Genomic DNA, 19,953 nt, shown 5'->3' on the forward strand with positions numbered 1-19,953 from the left:
CAGTCGCTATATTCGCACACGATTGAAGCGGGGTTTGCTGCTAAGTCTGCGGGTTCCGCAAAAACAGGCCACATCGCTTTCGGGCAATTTGACAACATGCAAATGAATAGTCTGTTGGGAGGTGGCCACGCGGTGCAGGGAAGTTTGCAGATTTCAGCAAAATGGCAGAACAGCAGCAGAGGAGGAGACCGAGGCTGCCCAGATTTAGCTCAGATGAGTTGGAGGTGCTGATTATAGAGGTCACCACCCAGAGGGACCAACTTTTCAACCGTGCCCACCGATTGTCACAGGGAGATCGTGACAAAATATGGCAGGAAATCACTGCCAAGGTCAATGCAGTCTCAATTGTCAAAACATAGAAACATAGAAATTAGGTGCAGGAGTAGGCCATTCGGCCCTTCGAGCCTGCACCGCCATTCAATATGATCATGGCTGATCATCCAACTCAGTATCCCGTACCTGCCTTCTCTCCATACCCTCTGATCCCCTTACCCACAAGGGCCACATCTAACTCCCTCTTAAATATAGCCAATGAACTGGCCTCGACTACCCTCTGTGGCAGGGAGTTCCAGAGATTCACCATTCTCTGTGTGAAAAAAGTTCTTCTCATCTCGGTTTTAAAGGATTTCCCCCTTATCCTTAAGCTGTGACCCCTTGTCCTGGACTTCCCCAACATCGGGAGCAATCTTCCTGCATCTAGCCTGTCCAACCCCTTAAGAATTTTGTAAGTTTCTATAAGATCCCCTCTCAATCTCCTAAATTCTAGAGAGTATAAACCAAGTCTATCCAGTCTTTCTTCATAAGACAGTCCTGACATCCCAGGAATCAGTCTGGTGAACCTTCTCTGCACTCCCTCTATGGCAATAATGTCCATCCTCAGATTTGGAGACCAAAACTGTACGCAATACTCCAGGTGTGGTCTCACCAAGACCCTGTACAACTGCAGTAGAACCTCCATGCTCCTATACTCAAATCCTTTTGCTATGAAAGCTAACATACCATTCGCTTTCTTCACTGCCTGCTGCACCTGCATGCCCACTTTCAATGACTGGTGTACCATGACACCCAGGTCTCGCTGCATCTCCCCTTTTCCTAGTGGGCCACCATTTAGATAATAGTCTGCTTTCCTGTTTTTGCCACCAAAATGGAGAACCTCACATTTATCCACATTATACTGCATCTGCCAAACATTTGCCCACTCACCCAGCCTATCCAAGTCACCTTGCAGTCTCCTAGCATCCTCCTCACAGCTAACACTGCCCCCCAGCTTAGTGTCATCCGCAAACTTGGAGATATTGCCTTCAATTCCCTCATCCAGATCATTAATATATATTGTAAATAGCTTGGGTCCCAGCACTGAGGACCAAAAGGTCTGTAAAAGCCACCAAGACACGTTGGGATGGCCTAATGCGGCGCACCAAAGAGGTAGCTAATTTGGCGAGAGCAGCACGCCAAATTCAAGATGCACCCTGCGGACCAGAAGACCTTACCCCAGAGGAATGGAGAGTCCATAGGGTCATGCATCCTCAATCTATAATTTGCATGGGTGGACCAGATCCTGCAGATTTTCCATATTGGAGGACAAGTAAGTGTTTACCTTCAATTAACACGTAACAGCACTAAATCTAATTTGAGCGTGATAGGCATTGAGCCAAGATTACATTATAATGAAATAATGTGTTGGCTTCACAAATGCAAATATTAAATTCCCCAAAATGATCACATTTTAACTCAAAGGTAGACACAAAATGCTGGAGTAACTCAGCAGGTGAGGCAGCATCTCTGGAGAGAAGGAATGGGTGACGTTTCAGGTCGAGACCCATCTTCAGAGTGATGTCAGGGGAGGGGGCGGGACAAAGATAGAATGTAGACGGAGACATTAAAGGGCCTGTCCCACTTACGCAACCTTTACAGGCGACTGCCGGCACCCGTCATAGGTCGCCGAAATTTTCAACATGTTGAAAATTCAGCGGCGACCAGAAAGACATTACGACTCTTTGGAGATTTCTCGCGACCATTGGAGACCTCTCACGACCATACAGGCGACCCCTGGTGACATGTTGCGGGTGACCTCGCACGATCATTGGAGACCTCTCACGACATTACAGCCTATGGTCGTGAGAGGTCTTCAAAGAGTCGTAGCGTCTTTCTGGTCGCTGCTGAATTTTCAACATGTTGAAAATTTCGGCGACCTATGACGTGTACCGGCAGTCGCCTGTAAAGGTCGCGTAAGTGGGACAGGCCCTTTAGATTAGTGGGAGAACTGGGGAGGGGATGGAGAGAGAATGCAAGGGCTATCTGAAGTTAGAGAAGTCAATGTTCATACCGCTGGGGTGTAAATTGCCCAAATGAAATATGAGGTGCTGTTCTCCAATTTGCACTGGGGCTCACTCTGACAATGGAGGAGGCCCAGGACAGAAAGGTCACATTGGGAATGGGGGGAGTTGAAGTGCTGAGCCACCAGGAGATCAGGTAGGTTAAGACGGACTGAACGGAGGTGTTTAGTGAAATGATCGCCGAGCCTGCGCTAGGTCTTGCCGATGTAGAGAAGTTGACACCTGGAACAGCGGATACAGTAGATGAGGTTGGAGGAGGTGCAAGTGAATCTCTGCCTCACCTGGAAAGACTGTTTGGTTCCTTGGATGGAGTCGTGGGGGGAGGTAAAGGGACAGGTGTTGCATCTCCTGCGATTGCAGGGGAAAGTATCTGGGGAGGAGGTGGTTTGGGTGGGAAGAGACGAGTTGACCAGGGAGTTTCGGAGTGAACGGTCTCTGCGGAAACCCGTGGAGCTGGAGAACGCCACCCGACCCGTGGAGCTGGAGAACGCTACCCGACCCGTGGAGCTGGAGAACGCTACCCGACCCGTGGAGCTGGAGAACGCCACCCGACCCGTGGAGCTGGAGAACGCTACCCGACCCGTGGAGCTGGAGAACGCTACCCGACCCGTGGAGCTCACCAGACCCTCGCAGCTGTAGAACATCACCCGACCCGTGGAGCTGGAGAACACCGCGGAGCTGGAGACCGCCACCCGATCCGTGGAGCTGGAGAACGCTACCCGACCCGTGGAGCTCACCTGACCCTCGCAGCTGGAGAACGCTACCCGACCCGTGGAGCTCACCTGACCCTCGCAGCTGGAGAACACCACCCGACCCGTGGAGCTGGAGAACACCGCGGAGCTGGAGACCGCCACCCGACCCGCTGGGCTGGAGAATGCCAGGTAAGCCCCGGGGCTGGAGACCATCAGCAGAGCCGCGGGGCTGAAGAACGCCTGCGGAGTCACGGAGACGCAGACGCGGAGCAACGGAGCGGCAGAACACCAGCGCGCACCAAGCCAGCTCGGCCGACCAGAAGCACCAACAGACGGCGACGCGTACGAAAATACCGCCGGGGACGCAGAGGTGGGTTAAAGGCCAGGTTAGTGCTAGCCCCACACAGGGTAGCGATTCCTAGCCTTTTCCTCGCCAACGTGCGCTCACTGGCAAACAAAATGGACGAACTCCGGCTAAGGATCACCTCCCACAACTGGATCAAGGACTGCAACATCCTGATCTTCACGGAAACTTGGCTCAACACTGACGTTCCTGACAGCGCCATCCAGCTATCGGGGCGTCATTTACTCCGAGCGGACAGGACATCAGACTCCGGTAAGACCAGAGGTGGGGGTCTGTGCATTTATGTAAATAAAGCATGGTGCACGGACTCCACCATCATCGAGAGTCACTGCTCAGCTAACCTTGAGTTCCTCTTGGTTAGATGCAGACCGTTCTATCTGCCCAGAGAGTTCACCTCCACTGTTGTGACTGCAGCCTATATCCCTCCTGATGCTAATGCCAAGCTTGCAATGAAAGAGCTGCATACTGCCATTAGCAATCAACAGACGCACAACCCCGAGGCAGCCTTCATTGTTGCGGGTGACTTCAATCACTCTAACCTGAAGACTGTACTCCCCAAATTCCACCAACATGTCTCCTTCCCCACTAGAGTAGACAAGACACTGGACAAAGTCTACACCAACATGGCTGAAGCTTACAAAGCCATCCCCCTCCCCCACCTTGGTCAGTCTGATCACGTCTCATTGTTCCTGCTCCCTAAGTACTCCCCACTCATCAGACGGGTTAAACCAACTGTGAGGACAGTTAAAGTCTGGTCAGAGGAAGCGGACTTCACACTTCAGCAGTGTTTTGGAAACACTGACTGGAAGGCGTTTGCAGCCCAGGCCACCCTTGACTCCCACACGGACATTGATTCCTACACATCCTCTGTTCTGGACTTTATAAACTCCACCATCAATAGTGTCACCTCCCTCAAACAGGTGACCATATTGCCGAATCAGAAGCCATGGATGAACAGCGAGGTCAGGCTACTGCTGAAAGCACGGGACACCGCTTTCAGGTCAGGCGATGCTCGAGCCTACAGTTCAGCCAGGGCTAACCTGAAGAGGGGCATCAAGAAGGCCAAGCACTGCCATAAGCTCAGGATTGAGGAGCACTTCAACAACAACTCCGACCCCCGACGCATGTGGCAAGGCATCCAGGCCATCACGGACTACAGACCCTCCAACACCACCCCCACATCCAGCGACGCCTCCTTCCTTGAGGAGCTTAACCACTTCTATGGCCGCTTCGACAGGGACAATCTGGAGACAGCCATCAAGGCTGTGCTACTTGCCGATCACCAACCCCTCACACTCACCCCCTACGACGTATTCGTGGCACTGAGTAGGACTAATGCACGTAAAGCTGCTGGCCCTGACGGCATCCCCGGGCGCGTGCTCAGGGCCTGTGCTGCGCAGCTGACAGACGTCTGGACTGACATCTTCAACCTGTCACTTGCCCAAGCAGTTGTCCCCACGTGCCTTAAAACCACTTCCATCGTGCCAGTGCCAAAACACTGCACTGCGGCAAGCCTCAACGGCTTCCGCCCAGTTGCACTTACCCCCATCATCACCAAGTGCTTCGAGAGGCTGGTCCTGGCACACCTCAAAAGCTGCCTACCCCCCACACTGGATCCCTATCAGTTTGCCTACCGCAAGAACAGGAGTACGGAGGATGCCATCTCAACGGCACTTCACTCCGCCCTCTCCCACCTCGACAACAGAGACACTTACGTCAGAATGCTGTTCATCGATTACAGCTCAGCATTCAACACCATTATACCATCAAAACTGATCACCAAACTCGGTAACCTGGGCATCGACCCCTCCCTCTGCAACTGGATACTGGACTTTCTAACCAACAGACCCCAGTCTGTTAGGTTAGACAAGCACACCTCTTCAACCCTCACCCTGAACACCGGCGTTCCACAGGGCTGTGTGCTGAGCCCCCTCCTCTACTCCCTCTTCACCTATGACTGCACACCTGTACATGGTACTAACACCATCATCAAGTATGCAGATGATACAACGGTGATTGGCCTCATCAGCAACAACGATGAGTCGGCCTACAGGGAGGAGGTCCAGCACTTAGCAGCATGGTGCGCTGACAACAACCTGGCCCTTAACTCCAAGAAGACCAAGGAGCTCATTGTAGACTTCAGGAAGTCCAGGGGCGGCATGCACACCCCCATCCACGTTAACGGGACGGAGGTGGAACGTGTTTCTAGCTTCAGGTTCCTGGGAGTCAACATCTCCGATGACCTCTCTTGGACCCACAATACCTCAACTCTGATCAAGAAGGCTCACCAGCGTCTCTTCTTCCTGAGGAGACTGAAGAAGGTCCATCTGTCTCCTCAGATCCTGGTGAACTTCTACCGCTGCACCATCGAGAGCATCCTTACCAACTGCATCACAGTATGGTATGGCAACTGCTCTGTCTCCGACCGGAAGGCATTGCAGAGGGTGGTGAAAATTGCCCAACGCATCACCGGTTCCTCGCTCCCCACCATTGAGTCTGTCCAAAGCAAGCGTTGTCTGCGGAGGGCGCTCAGCATCGCCAAGGACTGCTCTCACCCCAACCATGGACTGTTTACCCTCCTACCATCCGGGAGGCGCTACAGGTCTCTCCGTTGCCGAACCAGCAGGTCCAGGAACAGCTTCTTCCCGGCGGCTGTCACTCTACTCAACAACGTACCTCGGTGACTGCCAATCACCCCCCCACCCCCCGGACACTTATTATCACATTATTATTTATTCAAATCATTTGCTATGTCGCTCTTCCAGGGAGATGCTAAATGCATTTCGTTGTCTCTGTACTGTACACTGACAATTACAATTAAAATTGAATCTGAATCTGAATCTGAATCTGAAAGATTGGAAGATGTGGCCAGTAGTGGGATCCCGTTGGAGGTGGTGAAAATGTTGGAGGATTATATGCTGTATGCGACGGCTGATGGGGTGGAAAGTGAGGACAAGGGGGACTCTATCCTTGTTACAAATGGGGGGAGGGGGAGTAAGAGCGGAGCTGCGGGATATTGAGACCCCGGTGAGAGCCTCATCTATAACGGAAGAGGAGAACCCCCGTTTCCTAAAGAATGAGGACATCTCTGATGCCCTGATATGGAACACCTCATCCTGGGCGCAGATCGGGTGTAGACGGAGGAATTGGACTGGGCGCAGATGCGGCATAAGGGTTTGCATTTCACACTCACCTGCCCATCACAAGTTAGTTATTCTGTATGGTTTAGTTTAACTAATGTCTAATATGACAGTCATTCATTGCATGTAAAGCTCTTTGGTAACCCTTAATTGCCATGTAAAGGCAAGTTGATTTTCAATGATAGAGGGGATATAGTCGGGTTAATTGGGTCAAATGGCCTATTTCCATGGAAACACAAAAAAAAAGATGTTGAAATCTGAGTCAAAAATAAAGTGCTGGAGGAACTCAGCGAGTCAGGGAGCATCTGTGGAGAGAATGTACAGACAATATTTTGGGTTGGGGTGAAGAGGTGAGAATCCTGGAAAACACAGGGGTGGGGGTGGCAAAGACTGGCAAGTAATAGATGGAGAAAAAGGTAAAGATAAAGAAAGAAGGAGATAAATGTAATGCCAGAGGGAGAGAGCTAGGTGCCAGCAGCGGTACAATCAAAAAAGAACACAAAGTACAGAATAAAATAGTAAGATTAAACGAGAACTTACCAGTTTGAAGTTTGATCTGTATTTTATGAGGAGTTACGATGAGGGATTACGTGAAGAACCCGCTCAGTGCGCAGGCGCGGCATACTTCCAAGCAGCGGTGTGGAATCACAGATAGACACAGTTATTTTGAAGTAAACATAGTAAAGATAAGGAGACATCAATTTATTAGTTTGATCCATATAATGAGGGTGGGAGCGGAGGGCACGTAATCCCTCATCGTAACTCCTCATAAAATACAGATCAAACTTCAAACTGGTAAGTTCTCGTTTAATCTTACTATTTTACTTCGGAGTCACGTGAGTTACTACGTGAAGATTTCAAAGCTCTGTGATTTCAAACCGTGTAACAGTTTCATTTCACTCACTGCCGAAGTTCTTGAGGGAGGAAGTGTTATCGTAATGAACCAATGAGTCTATTTGTAGAAAAACACAATGGTATTTTTTAAACAATAACAACAAAGAATTAAGTTGCAACCCTGGGCTTAAATTAAATATTTGCAGTTCGTAAATCTTTACTGCAAATAAACCAGGTTTTGCCAATGGCTTATTATAAAATTTCTGAACGGTCTTTTCCCTTCCCACCATCCTGCTGTAGCCAGGATGTGGTGTATAGGCATGTCCATTCTTTAGCCGTCGACATGGATGCTGCCCTGGTGGAATAAAATTTGTACATGTTAGTGTTTATCCCAGCAGTTTCTAGCACCTGCTTGAGCCATCTCGCAATGGTTTGGCTCGTACCCCACCATAAGGTTTTTGTGACTGACCCACAAGGCTTTTCATCTCCCTCGAATATTCTGGTTGTGTCTATGTAGGATAGTAGGTAGGTCATGGCACATAACCGTGGTTCTGGTGGGTAAGCCACGACTGGATTAGGTGTTCCTGGTCTGCTCTGTTTGACCAGTCGCTGGATAACGACAGATCTGGTCTGGAGCTGTGATCATGTTGTCCAGTCGCAATAGGTGTAGTGACTGGACCCTCTGAGCGGATACAAGTGCCATCAACATGAGCGTCTTTAGTGTAGCTTGCTCGAGGCCGGGGGATCTGGCTGGTGGCCATTCCCTGAGATATGTCAGGACCACACTGATATCCCAAATATGGGTATACCTGGGCTTAGGGCTTGATATTGTAAATGCCCTTCATCAGTTTTACCACCAGTGGATGGGATCCCATCGCCTGTTGTCCTGCCGCTGGTTTGAGATAAGCAGAAAGAGCACTCTGCGCTGTGTTGATGGCACTGTAGCTGATCCCTACATCGTGGTGTAGATGGCCAGGAACTCCAGTATGTTGGTGGCTGTAGCTGTTGCGTATGTTGTCCATGTTTCTGGCAGTACTTCTCCCTTTTTTGACGCTGGTTATGTACTGCCTCTTGGTGGATGTTCGAAGGGATGCCGACATGGTGGTGATGGTTTGTTTGGACAATCCCAGTTCCAGGTAAGGTCTGTTCAAACTTGCAACCCAGGCGTTTAATTTTCTCATGGCATGGGTGTTTAGCTTACCTGGTAGTTAAGTAGCTGATAGCCAAATATGTCTTTCGACATACCATTGCCAAATCATGTTGACCAATTTGTCGCATGATAATGATTTTATGCCACCCATATGGTTAATATAAGCCATCACCGTAGTATTTATCAATTTGTAACCGAACATGCAAGTGCTGCATATTAGATACATATGCTTTTAAACCATAAAAGGCGCCCAACATCTCTAGATAGTTATCCCAGATAGCCCTCTAGATAGATCAGTCTGAAGAAGGGTTTCGGCCCGAAACGTCGCCTATTTCCTTCGCTCCATAGATGCTGCTGCACCCGCTGAGTTTCCCCAGCAATTCTGTGTACCTTCTAGATAGTTAATGCCCAGTGTAAGTAGTAATGATGACTCTAGTTTAGTCCATCTACCACTTGTGCTGGATATGGAGTTAGTCGCTCCCCAGCCTTGAGCACTGGCATCTGTTTGTATAACTAAAGTAGGGTTAGTGATAAAGATAGGGCTGAAACTATGCCAAACGTTTTTTGCCCACCACTGTAGCTCTGATATTGCTTCAGTGGGTAAGTTCATGACACGATCAAAGTGACCTGTATGTCTTTTATTGCCCGTACCTTTGCTCTCTGTAAATTTTTTGATAGTGCAAAGGTCCGAATTGTGTAGCCGGAAATGCTGCTACCATTTCCCCAATTACTCTTGCTACTTGTCGAATAGTTGGTCGCTCGTTGACCATTAATTTGTTGCATGATTGTACTAATTCAACCATTTTTGCCTTTGGCAAGGTAACAGTCATATGGACTGAGTTAATTGTGAAGCCCAGGTAGTCCATGATAGTGGATGGCTTCAACTTAGATTTATCTGGATGTAGGACGAACCCCAGAGTTTCGAGGAGCTGTTTTGTAGCTGATACTGCTGCCACAGCCAATTCCATCGTTTTCCCTACTATGAGAATATCCTCCAGATATGCCATGACAATATGTTTTTGTTTTCTTAGTATTGCCATGGCTGGGTTCAATATTTTGGTGAATAATCTTGGGCTGAAGTTCGCCCATAGGGCAATGCTTTGTACCATCCAGATAAATTTTAGGTATCTGCGATGATCCTTGTATATGGGTACTAGATAGTAAGCATCTTTAAGATAAATGCTTGCCATGAAGTGTCCTTTGGAATTCAGTTGTTTGGCAGTAACATATGTCTCCATTTTGAAATGTATATACTTAACAAATTTGTTTAGTGATGTTAAGTCAATGATGATGCGACAGACACCATCTTTTTTGGTTTTAGTGAATATATTCGATACAATTTCCAAAGGTTCATGTTTGGTCTTTTCGATGACCCCCTTTGTGATAAGTCTCACCAGTTCAGCTTGTCCCTCACGTTTCTCTTTGACGGAGGGAGAAATACCCTTTGGGGCCATTGTTGAACTGGCGGCGTTTTTTCTGACATGAATTGTATTTTATATCCTGTAATGTTGTTGAGTATATACTTGTCACTCGTGACCATACCCCATGCTTCTTTAAACAAGTGTAATCTCCCCCCTGTTAATAAAGCACCCTTATTCTCTATATGCTGGTAGGGACCAGACCCACCTACCTCCATGGTTATTGGCGATTCTGTTTCTTCATTTTCCTGAAGATTTTGTTCTGACGTGCTGGCGATGTTGGGGGGAGGCGCATTTTCCAGAGGGTCCGCTGCGGGCCCTGATCTGAAAGATCTTTGGGGATAATGTGCGGACCCCAAGCGTTCACCAGTCCCATATTGCGGACGTCGACTGGTGGATGCCGTGGGGTGCTGCCACTTGGGTATCGGAGGTCTTGGTTTGCTCGTCCCGGGGCCTGCCCTCATTGGGCCGAAGGTTTTTGATGCTTCCTGCATCTCCTTCAGTTTTTATTGAAATCTTTCCCAAATAGCAGCGCGTCCGTCTCCGCAGCTGGGGCTTTACACAAGCCAGCAAATTTGGGATTGAGGGCAGGTCTTATGTTTCCCTCCGGAGATTGTTGATCTCAAATTGTGTGGTACACATTAATGCCAGCACATCCTGCTGGCAGGTATCCATCTCCGTGGTCTCCACGGAACGAGCAAAGGCTGTGATGGCTGACGTCAGGAGCCTTAGGATCCGCTGTAGCTTGAGTTCTTGGGTCTGGATGTGTGACCCACATGCCCCCAGATTTGGCTGTTGACACTTTTTACTTTGAGGGCCTCACCGTTTTCTGGTGCTGTGTTGTTTCAGCACCTCAGCGAGCACCTTTTCCAGTAATGGTTGATGCTGGCCGCCATTCTTGGTTCCAGCGGTGCTCCAGCCCGTGGGGTTGCTACAAGCGGTCCATCACACCCAACAGCTCTTCATGTTCCTGCACCCCTGGCATACTCCCGAATTCGTCCGCCTGCCCCTGTTCCAGACCAGCCCAACCCTGGTCACCAATGCTAGCCTCCAGTAATGAGTGAGCAGAGGGCAGTGCATGAGGCACTGTGGAGGGGGTGCCTGACCTCCCTCCGCGAGAGCGCTCTTTCTGCGCATCTCGCTGGAGCTGCTCCAATTGCTGTTGGATGCAGCTCAGGCGGCTGTCTCTCCTCCATTTAGGTGGAGACATGTCCCCGTCCGACGAATCGGACGCCACCGGCCGGATGCCTGTTCGGATGGCTAGACATCCAGCCCGCAGTTCAGGCACTAGCGGGACTGGGCTCGGCGCGGTGATGGGGATAGCGGGGCGACCGGTAATTGTTCCTACCGCCTGTTGATGCCCCTCCTGCAATGGAACGCTCCTCCGCTGGAGTCGAGCGGGGGACAGGTTCTTCTGGAGCTTTTGCCTTGTAGATGCGAGAGCGCCCCTCAAGCAGCGCGTCTCGCAGGCACCTGCTCCATGAGCCGCTCCAGCGGCTCAGGCGGCTCTCTCTCCCCCCGTGCGGGTGGGGAGACGTCCCGTCCGACATCGGGAACACCTGCCGGATGCCTCTCGAGTGGCTATGCGTCCAGCCCGCTGCTTCAGGTACTAGCGGGCTGGCCTCGGCACGGTGTCGGGGAATTACGGAACACCGGATCGCTCCTACCGCCTGTTGCTGCCCCCCTCCCCAACGGGAAAACGGGGGACAGTTTTATCCAGAGCCTTTTTCTCTGCCTATAAAAAACACAAGCAGAAAAAGGCTCACCTGTAAAAGAAAACCCCACCTCAGGGTACTCACCTGACGGTTCATGCTGTAGCGGGACAGCCTAAGTCCCGTGGCAGCCGCTGTTGCACTGCTGGCGTAATGCCGCGCCTGCGCACTGAGCGGGTTCTTCACGTAGTCACTCACGTGACTCCGAAGTAAAATTAAACACAAACATCCACCACAGCATTCTTCACTGTGGTGGAAGGCACAAAGTACAGTCGGTCCTCCTCCATTGTTCACCCGTGGTCGGGGCCATAAACCTCCGTACGGACGGCCCGATGTACAGGCCCTCTCGTCGGGGTGGTTGAAACTCCGACGTCGGGACGGTCGAACACACTCCGCGGCTTGGAGGTCCCGAATCGGCACTTTCCTACCGGAGGCCGCAGCTTCAGGATGTTGTTGGGTGCAGGCCGGCGGTCGGAGCTGTCTCAGGCTGTTCACGGTGAGGGAACCCAGGCTCCAGACGGTAAGTCCACGCTGCGCCCGCGACTAGAAGCTCTGCAGACCGCGGCTTCAGGATATTATCGGGCCGCGGGCCGGCGGTCGGAGCTCTTCTTTGGCAATCCCCAGCGAGGGGACCCATCCATAGTCCATATTCCCGGACATAGTCTGAAAGTCTGAAGAAGAGTCCAGACTTAAAATGTTGTTGTCCATTCCTTCCACAGCTGCTGCCTGACTCAGATTTCCTCCAGCACTTTTGTTTTTTTGGCTTATTTCCATGTTTAACATGTATGCGTCAAGATTCAGATTTGAACTGACTGATTCCAGACTATTCGAGTAATAAGTTCAGGAACAAAATGTTCTTAAATTGGCAATGGAAGTATGCTTAGCGTAGGTTTCTTGGAAGCCGAAGGTTCAGAATGCAAGCTCCAACCTAGGTTGACAGGTAAACAAACTCATGTTAAATCAAACCCGTATGCCTTCATATTTGATATTCCAGGGACAGATGTTAAAACATAAAAACTTTAAATGTTGACAGGATTAGACTAGTCAGCTCTGCTCCATTAAGATCACGGCTGACATTTTTCTTCTTAGGGAGTCTAACAACGATGGAGGAGAACTCGCTTCCACTATAGCCTGGTGTTTCTGAGATGCCTAATGGGACCAATGTGGGCACCACAGACCTTTCACAGACTGGGCAGGAGAGGTCCGAAGGACAGGCAGGTGAGTTGGCTGATTTTTAGGTAGTGCACTCCTTTCAGAGGATTTCTCTGTACTCCCATTGCATGGTTTTAAGGATTTCAATACCATCCCAGACATATTGGACCCGGGCATGGTCCAGAATTTCCCAGCAGATGGTGAGAATACTTTACTTCTTTAAGAAAGCCTTGAGCACATCCTTGAATCTTTTTCCAGATGATAATCTCCTCCCATGCCAGGGTGCCTGCTATGAGGCATGTGAATGTCTCAACCTGCCCAACATTGCTTGGGAACTTAACCTGGGAGAGGATGTTGACATTGGTTCATTTGTGTCTCCAGTGAATTTGGAGGATTTTGATGAGTCAGCATTATTGATATTTTCCCAGTGCCTTTGCGGCTGAAGATGATTCATGCATCAAAATGGTAAGGGAGAACAGGGATCAGGGTTGCCTTGGTTAACCAGAGGTTTTATGTCCGATTTAAAGTCTCCCCCAAAACCCTTTTCTTACACTGATCAAAGATTGTGGTGGTGCTCATTGAAGACCTTTGACACATCAATCCATCTCTCGTTGAAGCTGGAAACAAGGAACTGCAGATGCTGGTTTTCAAAAAAATCTCAAAGTTCTGGAGTCCAGGCAGCATTCCTGGAGAAAATGGATAGGGGATGTTTGGGTCAGGACCTTTCCTGGAAGGGAAGAAGAAGGACGGGGGATAAAATTGAAATGTTAAACATAGGAACAGCATATTGTCTTTCTTTCACCTCCAGCCTTTAGCCAGGAATGCTGCCTGACCCGGTGAGTTACTCCAACACTGTATTTTTTCTCATTGAATCTATATTATCGGGGAGTGGTACTGTGCAATGTGGACAAATAGGTAGATGACCATAACTCTTCCAAAAATAGTACAAGACCCATCCTCATGCTTTGGTGAATGTTGGAACTCAGTCCCTGCACATGCTTAAACTCGTGCATCATTACAGTCATACAGCACAGACACAGGTCCTTCAGCCCAATTCATTCATGCCAACCAAGATGCTTTTATAAGCTCACCTCATTCACCTGCATTTTGGCTCGTATCCTTCTAAATCTCTCCTGTCTAGGTACCTGACAAAATGCATTTTAAATATTTTAATTGTCCCTGCCTCTACCATCTGCTTAGGCTGTTCATTCTATATATCCACCACTCTGTGTGGAAAAACATCCCTCAGATCCCATTTAAATCTTTCCCCTTTAAAACCCACCCCTCTAAAATCTTGGACGCCTCTACCCTGAACAGTTGATGTTTCCCGTCGATTTTGAAGATGTCCTGACAACGATGGAGGAGAAGTCCGAAACGTGTCATCCAAGTCTTTCAGGAATGTTGCCTACCCACTGTTACTCCATCCAGCACTTAGTAGGGGGGGAGGGGGGTGTCGTCAGAATCTTGTATGTTTTAGTAAGATAATTTCTCATCCTCCTGTGCTCCAATACGTACAGACTCAACTTGCTCAGTCTTCATATTTTTCCCTTCAACCCAGAAATCCACTCAATGAATCTCCTCGACTGCTCTCCCTCCAATGCTTGCATATCCTTCCTTAAATATAGAAACCTAAATTATATACAGAATTCCAGATTTGATCTCTGTAAATTTCATTCAAAGTGTTCCCGATTTTGCTACTCAACAATTCGCCTCAATTTCCTAACTCCAGCTCTCGCATGTTAATCTTTTATGTTTCACATACTGGAACTCCCACATGCTTTTGTACTGCAGAATTTTGTCATTTCCCTACATTAAAAAATTAATTTCCTTCCGAATTCTTCTTTCAAAAGTGGATATCCTCACATTTTCCCACATTCTGCTCCATCAGCAAACATCCCACTTACTTGCCCTATTTGGATTATTTCCCTACTTTAAAGGTGCTGATAACACATTATTTCCATTTCCTAAACCAGCTATCCACTTGGGCCCTGAATGAGATTACCAAAAAAACGTTGCCTATTTCCTTCGCTCCATAGATGCTGCCTCAACCGCTGTGTTTCTCCATCATTTTTGCCTACCTTCAATTTTCCAGCATCTGCAGTTCCTTCTTAAACACCAAGTAATATTGAATTGTTTGTCTTAAACCATAACGACCAGAAGGGTAATTTTATAAACTGAAACCCACCACCAATCATAGAAACATAGAACATAGAAAAATAGGTGCAGGAGTAGGCTATTCGGCCCTTCAAGCCTGCACCGCCATTCAATATGATCATGGCTGATCATCCAACTCAGTATCCTGTACCTGCCTTCTCTCCATACCCCCTGATCCGTCTAGCCACAAGGGCCACATCTAACTCCCTCTTAAATATAGCCAATGAACTGGCCTCAACTACCTTCTGTGGCAGAGAGTTCCAGAGATTCCGGTGGGCGGCCTCTGCAGTCCGTCTGTCTTTTTATTATTTTTTGTCTCGTTTGAATGTAGTTTTTATTATTTTTTTGTGTATGTGTGTGGGTATGTGTGTGGGGGGTGGGGGGTGGGGGAAACTTTTAAAAATCTATCCCCTGCACGGAGAACCCGACCTTTTCTCTGTCGGGTCTCCGTTGTCGTTGGGGCCTAGCACCGTGGAGCAGCCTCCAGCAGGAACGACCTGGGGCTCCAGTCACGGAGCCTGCGGACCTACTCACCATCGAGGAGCTGGCCGAGTTCGGAGCGGGAGGAGCGGTGGTGGCGCTCGGCTGCGACCTGACCCCGGAGATTCGGAGGCTTACCGCAGGTCTTGCAGACAGGAACACCGGGAGCCCGCGGGTCCCTGCTGGGAGACCGCTTTTTGGGGCTTCCGCAACGGTGACTTCACCCGCACCCGCCCGAGTTGCGGGGTCGAAGAGTACCTGTAGCGGGGCCTTACATCACCGCCCCGTGCGGCTTGGAATGGCTGCGGGACTTTGCTAGCGCCCGCCGGGGGCTCCAACAACAAGACCCGGAGTGCGGAAAAATGTTTTTCTCATCTCGGTTCTAAAGGATTTCCCCTCTATCCTTAAGCTGTGACCCCTTGTCCTGGACTTCCCCAACATCGGGAACAATCTTTCTGCATCTAGCCTGTCCAATCCCTTAATCATTTTACAGCTGAGTCTTTGTGTGATTTTGAATATACAGGCACCTAATATTTTATGTGGGGGTTATGTGTCTGAACAGCAGCATGCAATTCAAGAACGTTGAATTGACCACGCCGTCAGCAGTAAATTTGAGTGCGTTATTCCAAAAATACTAGCGCACAAATCAAGCTTTGGTATTAAAGGAATAAGAGTGTTATTCCAAAAACGCTTTAATCAAACATATAAAACGCGAAGTGCCTGTACACCCAAATTACGAACTTTGTTATCTCAGCAGTGGTCCACAACAGAATAACGGATTTGCATACTTACTCTTTCCAAACCCGCCTCCTAAGTGATCTTTACAATTAATGAGGAGGAGGAATATAATATTCAGCTCATGAATCAGAGCTGACAAATACCTAGTCCTGGGAATAATAAATAACTCAATCTGGTAGATAGTATCTAGACAATTATTTCATTTAGTTTGGAAAAAATGTACCAGGATCTAAAGAAGGTGATTAAGACAATATTAATTGCCGGGATTATCACTGGAGCCAACAAGCTATTTCAAATGCAGACCATGCAAATGAGCTTGGAAGTTTGATCTGGATTTGAAATAACCCCCTCAATTAATACTGTCATTAACCATCTCCTTTAAATTGGTTTTGAATTCCAAGCTATGTCTTGGCTCTGCTTTGGAGGATGTCATGCACAAGTGATGTAAGGTGATGTCAGGGCAACTTTTAATGACCACCCAGTGTTGTCCTTGAGAGGGTATTGTAAGTGTTTTTCCTCAAGATGGCAGCCTGCAAATTGAAGGTGCTCCTGCAATAAGCAAGTTTGTTATTCTGAAAAACGCAAGGAATCGTGGGATTTGTCAAAGGTCACCCGCGATAAACATGCTCGGCAGCTGTGCTGCTGAATGAATACAGACCTGCGTTTCACCCGTAGTCAGGATCGAACCGGTGTCTCCAGCGCTTCAAGCGCTGTTGAATTGCTACTGGACCGTCCCCGTCTCCTCCCAAGTGTCCCATTCCTGTTCGCCGGCGGCCGGAGATGTCTGGATGACCCTGGACAGACAGGATACTGACCCGGAGCAGTGGCGGCCCAGGCTTACAGCCAGCGTGGAGAAGAAGTACTAACTCCAGCTCAATTCTGCCTGTCCCACCGGGTTAACCGACAGCCCTGGACTGATGGGACACCGGCCCGGAGCAGTGGTGGCCCAGGCTTACAGCCAGCGCGGAGAAGAAGTGCTAGCTCCACTGCTCCGGACCGGTGTCCCGTCAGTCCAGGGCTGTCAGTTAACCCAGCGGGACAGGCAGAGGTGAGCTGGAGTTAGCTGCCGAGAATGTTTATCGCGAGTAGCCTATGACCTGGGCATGCGCAGTCGGAATACCGAACTCGCTTATTAACCCATCGAGCTGAAGAAAAAGTTAAATATTTCCAGGTTGGGACTGTATGCAATGTGGGTGTAATGTGGGTCAGAGAGAGGAATGAGATACTGAGGTGGGTGTCAGAGAGAACTGTTGGTAGAAAGCTGAATAAATTATTGTTGGCAGTGGGGGCGATGAATATTATTGTGAAACAAGGTTTTGTGGAGGGAGCAGACATCAACAATGAAAAGGAATTATATAAAGCTTGCTGAGAGATAGTTGTGTTTTGAATATCCCCTTTCTCTCATTTGGCGATGGTTTATTTTGTGTCCCTACGTATGACTTGAAATAACAAAGACCGGCTGTTGGCAAGAAATGTACGGGTCCATTTCTTATTGCGAGAAGGATTTGAATTAATGTAGAGCCAGATCTTAATGAATTATTCCAGTTCGAATGGCAAAACAATTAAAAAAGGGATATTTTCAATAAATAGAAATAATGAACTGCAGATGCTGGTTTACAAAAAAAGACATAAAGTGCTGGAGTAACTCAAGAGTGCCCTGAACTAAAACGTCATGTATCCATGTTCTCCAGAGATGTTGCCTGACTTGCTGAGATATTTCAGCACTTTAATGTTCTATTTTTAATAAGGAATGTTTCAAGTGTGTCGGGGGTGGTATGGGAATGAGGGAGGGAGGGGTGTTTTGCATGGAGAAGTACTCATTCCTCCAGGAAAATCCCACGTCGAATAATTTTTTGTACCACAGGTTTCACAACTACTTTATGACAAATGTTGTGACATATTAAGAAGGTGGTATTTAGGAAGGGAAATTTGTTTTCTTCGGCCTCAAAATGATGATTTGAATTTACTGTAGACAAAAATGCTGGAGAAACTCAGCGGGTGAGGCAGCATCTATGGAACGAAGGAAATGGGCAATGTTTCGGGTTGAAACCCTTCTTCAGACTTTGAATCTACTTTTACTTTTCCTAAACCTTGGAGCCAAAAACTCAGTGTTTAAATGACAAAACAATAATTGTAAATTTCATTTAGCTTCAATTATCTTAATTCCAAATTGATTTGTTTTTCAAAGGAAAGGGACAGATGCTCTGAGATGTTATTTCATGATAATTTATAGTTAGAGGAAAACTGCAGGGCTTCAACATGAATCTATCTCCTCATTGCACCCGATGCCAGACAGGTGTGTTTTTTTTAATGTGTTAGTCAAAGGTTTAAAAAAAACACTATAAACTCTTCCAAATGGCTTACATGGTGATTACAGTAAATGCTTCACAGCATGCAATCCTTTGAAATGGTCTGTTTAAAAACCTATTTAAAAACAATATATTTTCAACTTCAATCATAATCTTGTTATATTGAAGCTTGATTTTAAACAATTTAATTCTTAATTGTATATTAAGATTTCAACATTGTTGGTTTCATTCTAGTGATTTAACAGGAAAACTAAATATTTTTTCACAGTAAAGGAGGAAAGAGGATGCACTGCAGAGGAGGCTGGGCCATCAGGGACATGTGTCACTTCCCGTGAGGATAGTGCAAGATGTTGGACACCATCCTCAGAATCTCCCTCTTCCCCTCATGTACCACCCTCTCTGCCAGAGCCATTCCTGTCTCACAGGGATATTTGCCCCTCACCAAAGGACAGTGTGATGAATGACTTTGATAGGCAACTGCTTACTGCTCAAAACCAGCAAACTGCGCTCATGAGAGATTTTTGGGAAGGTTTCCAGCCTCTCATGCGGGACCTCATCCAGGCAACTCGGGAGCTAGCTCACGAAACGCACTTGGTTGCGCAGCACACCCATCAGGTGGCCCAGCAGACACAGGGAGTGGCTGACAGCACCAGGGAACTGGTGACGCAGAATCAGCAGTTGATCCTTCACACCCAGGAAATGGCTCAAAACATTTCAGAGATAAATCTGTCTATGCAGCAGCACTTTTCCCCAGCTTCACAGGAGCCACTCAGGCTCATAAAGGCCGTGCTTAGACAGTCAGAGCACGCGGCAAGCTTACTGGGCCACTCACCTGCACTCCTTCAGTCGGCGAGGAGTCCAGAACCTTCTGAAGTGGAACAGTGTGAGATACTTGGGTTGGCACAAACAAGGAACAACTCCAGGAGCTTAGGAAGGAAAAGACGATTAGTTTAGGGATCCTGCTACTGAAATAGACTGAGATATCACAATATTTAATTTTTGATCTTATATTTTTTAAGCAATATTTTTTAATGCAGTATGTTCAATTTTTGTACTTATTTTTCAAATATTAAAAAAGATAAAACTCCAATCCCTTTAGCTAATTTGCTTTAAATTATATTATCAAAAATTAATTGGGTAATAATTAGCTAGTTTGTATTTGCCTTAGTTTTTGTGAACAAGACACAACTTGCAATTTTCAGCTTTAAAGCAAAAAAATGTATGTGCTGGAAATATGAAACAAAAACAGAAAGTGCCAGATATTCTGATCAGTGCAGGGAGCATCTTTTTAGAGAGTTAGAGAGAGAGTTAGAGCGAGAGAGTTAGAGCGAGAGTGAGAGAGAGTTAGAGTGAGAGTGAGAGAGAGTTAGAGAGTGCGTTAGAGAGAGAGTGAGAGTTAGTGAGAGAGAGAGAAAGAGAGAGAGAGAGAGAGAGAGAGAGAGAGAGAGAGAGAGAGAGAGAGAGAGAGAGAGAG

General features: G+C 47.9%; 1 protein-coding gene across 3 annotated transcripts; it reads left to right on the forward strand.

The window, feature by feature from the left end:
- The first annotated feature begins 72 nt into the window (after positions 1-72).
- On the forward strand, positions 73-19,552 carry LOC116970856 (myb-related transcription factor, partner of profilin-like). Of its 3 annotated transcripts, none has more exons than XM_033017451.1 (3): positions 73-349; positions 1,365-1,585; positions 18,748-19,552. In XM_033017451.1, the coding sequence occupies exons 1-3, from the start codon at positions 162-164 to the stop codon at positions 19,431-19,433; spliced, it is 1,095 nt and encodes a 364-aa protein (XP_032873342.1). In that variant the 5' UTR covers positions 73-161; the 3' UTR covers positions 19,434-19,552. The 3 variants fall into 3 exon arrangements, with proteins under 3 accessions (XP_032873342.1, XP_032873343.1, XP_032873344.1); XM_033017452.1 differs by lacking the exon at positions 73-349 and adding an exon at positions 12,736-12,864 and having other exon boundaries at positions 1,371-1,585; XM_033017453.1 differs by lacking the exons at positions 73-349; positions 1,365-1,585 and adding exons at positions 12,389-12,586; positions 12,736-12,864.
- The last annotated feature ends 401 nt before the right edge of the window (positions 19,553-19,953 follow it).

This window comes from Amblyraja radiata, chromosome 3 (assembly GCF_010909765.2).
Source record: "Amblyraja radiata isolate CabotCenter1 chromosome 3, sAmbRad1.1.pri, whole genome shotgun sequence".
In the NCBI taxonomy this organism is placed as follows: domain Eukaryota; kingdom Metazoa; phylum Chordata; class Chondrichthyes; order Rajiformes; family Rajidae; genus Amblyraja; species Amblyraja radiata.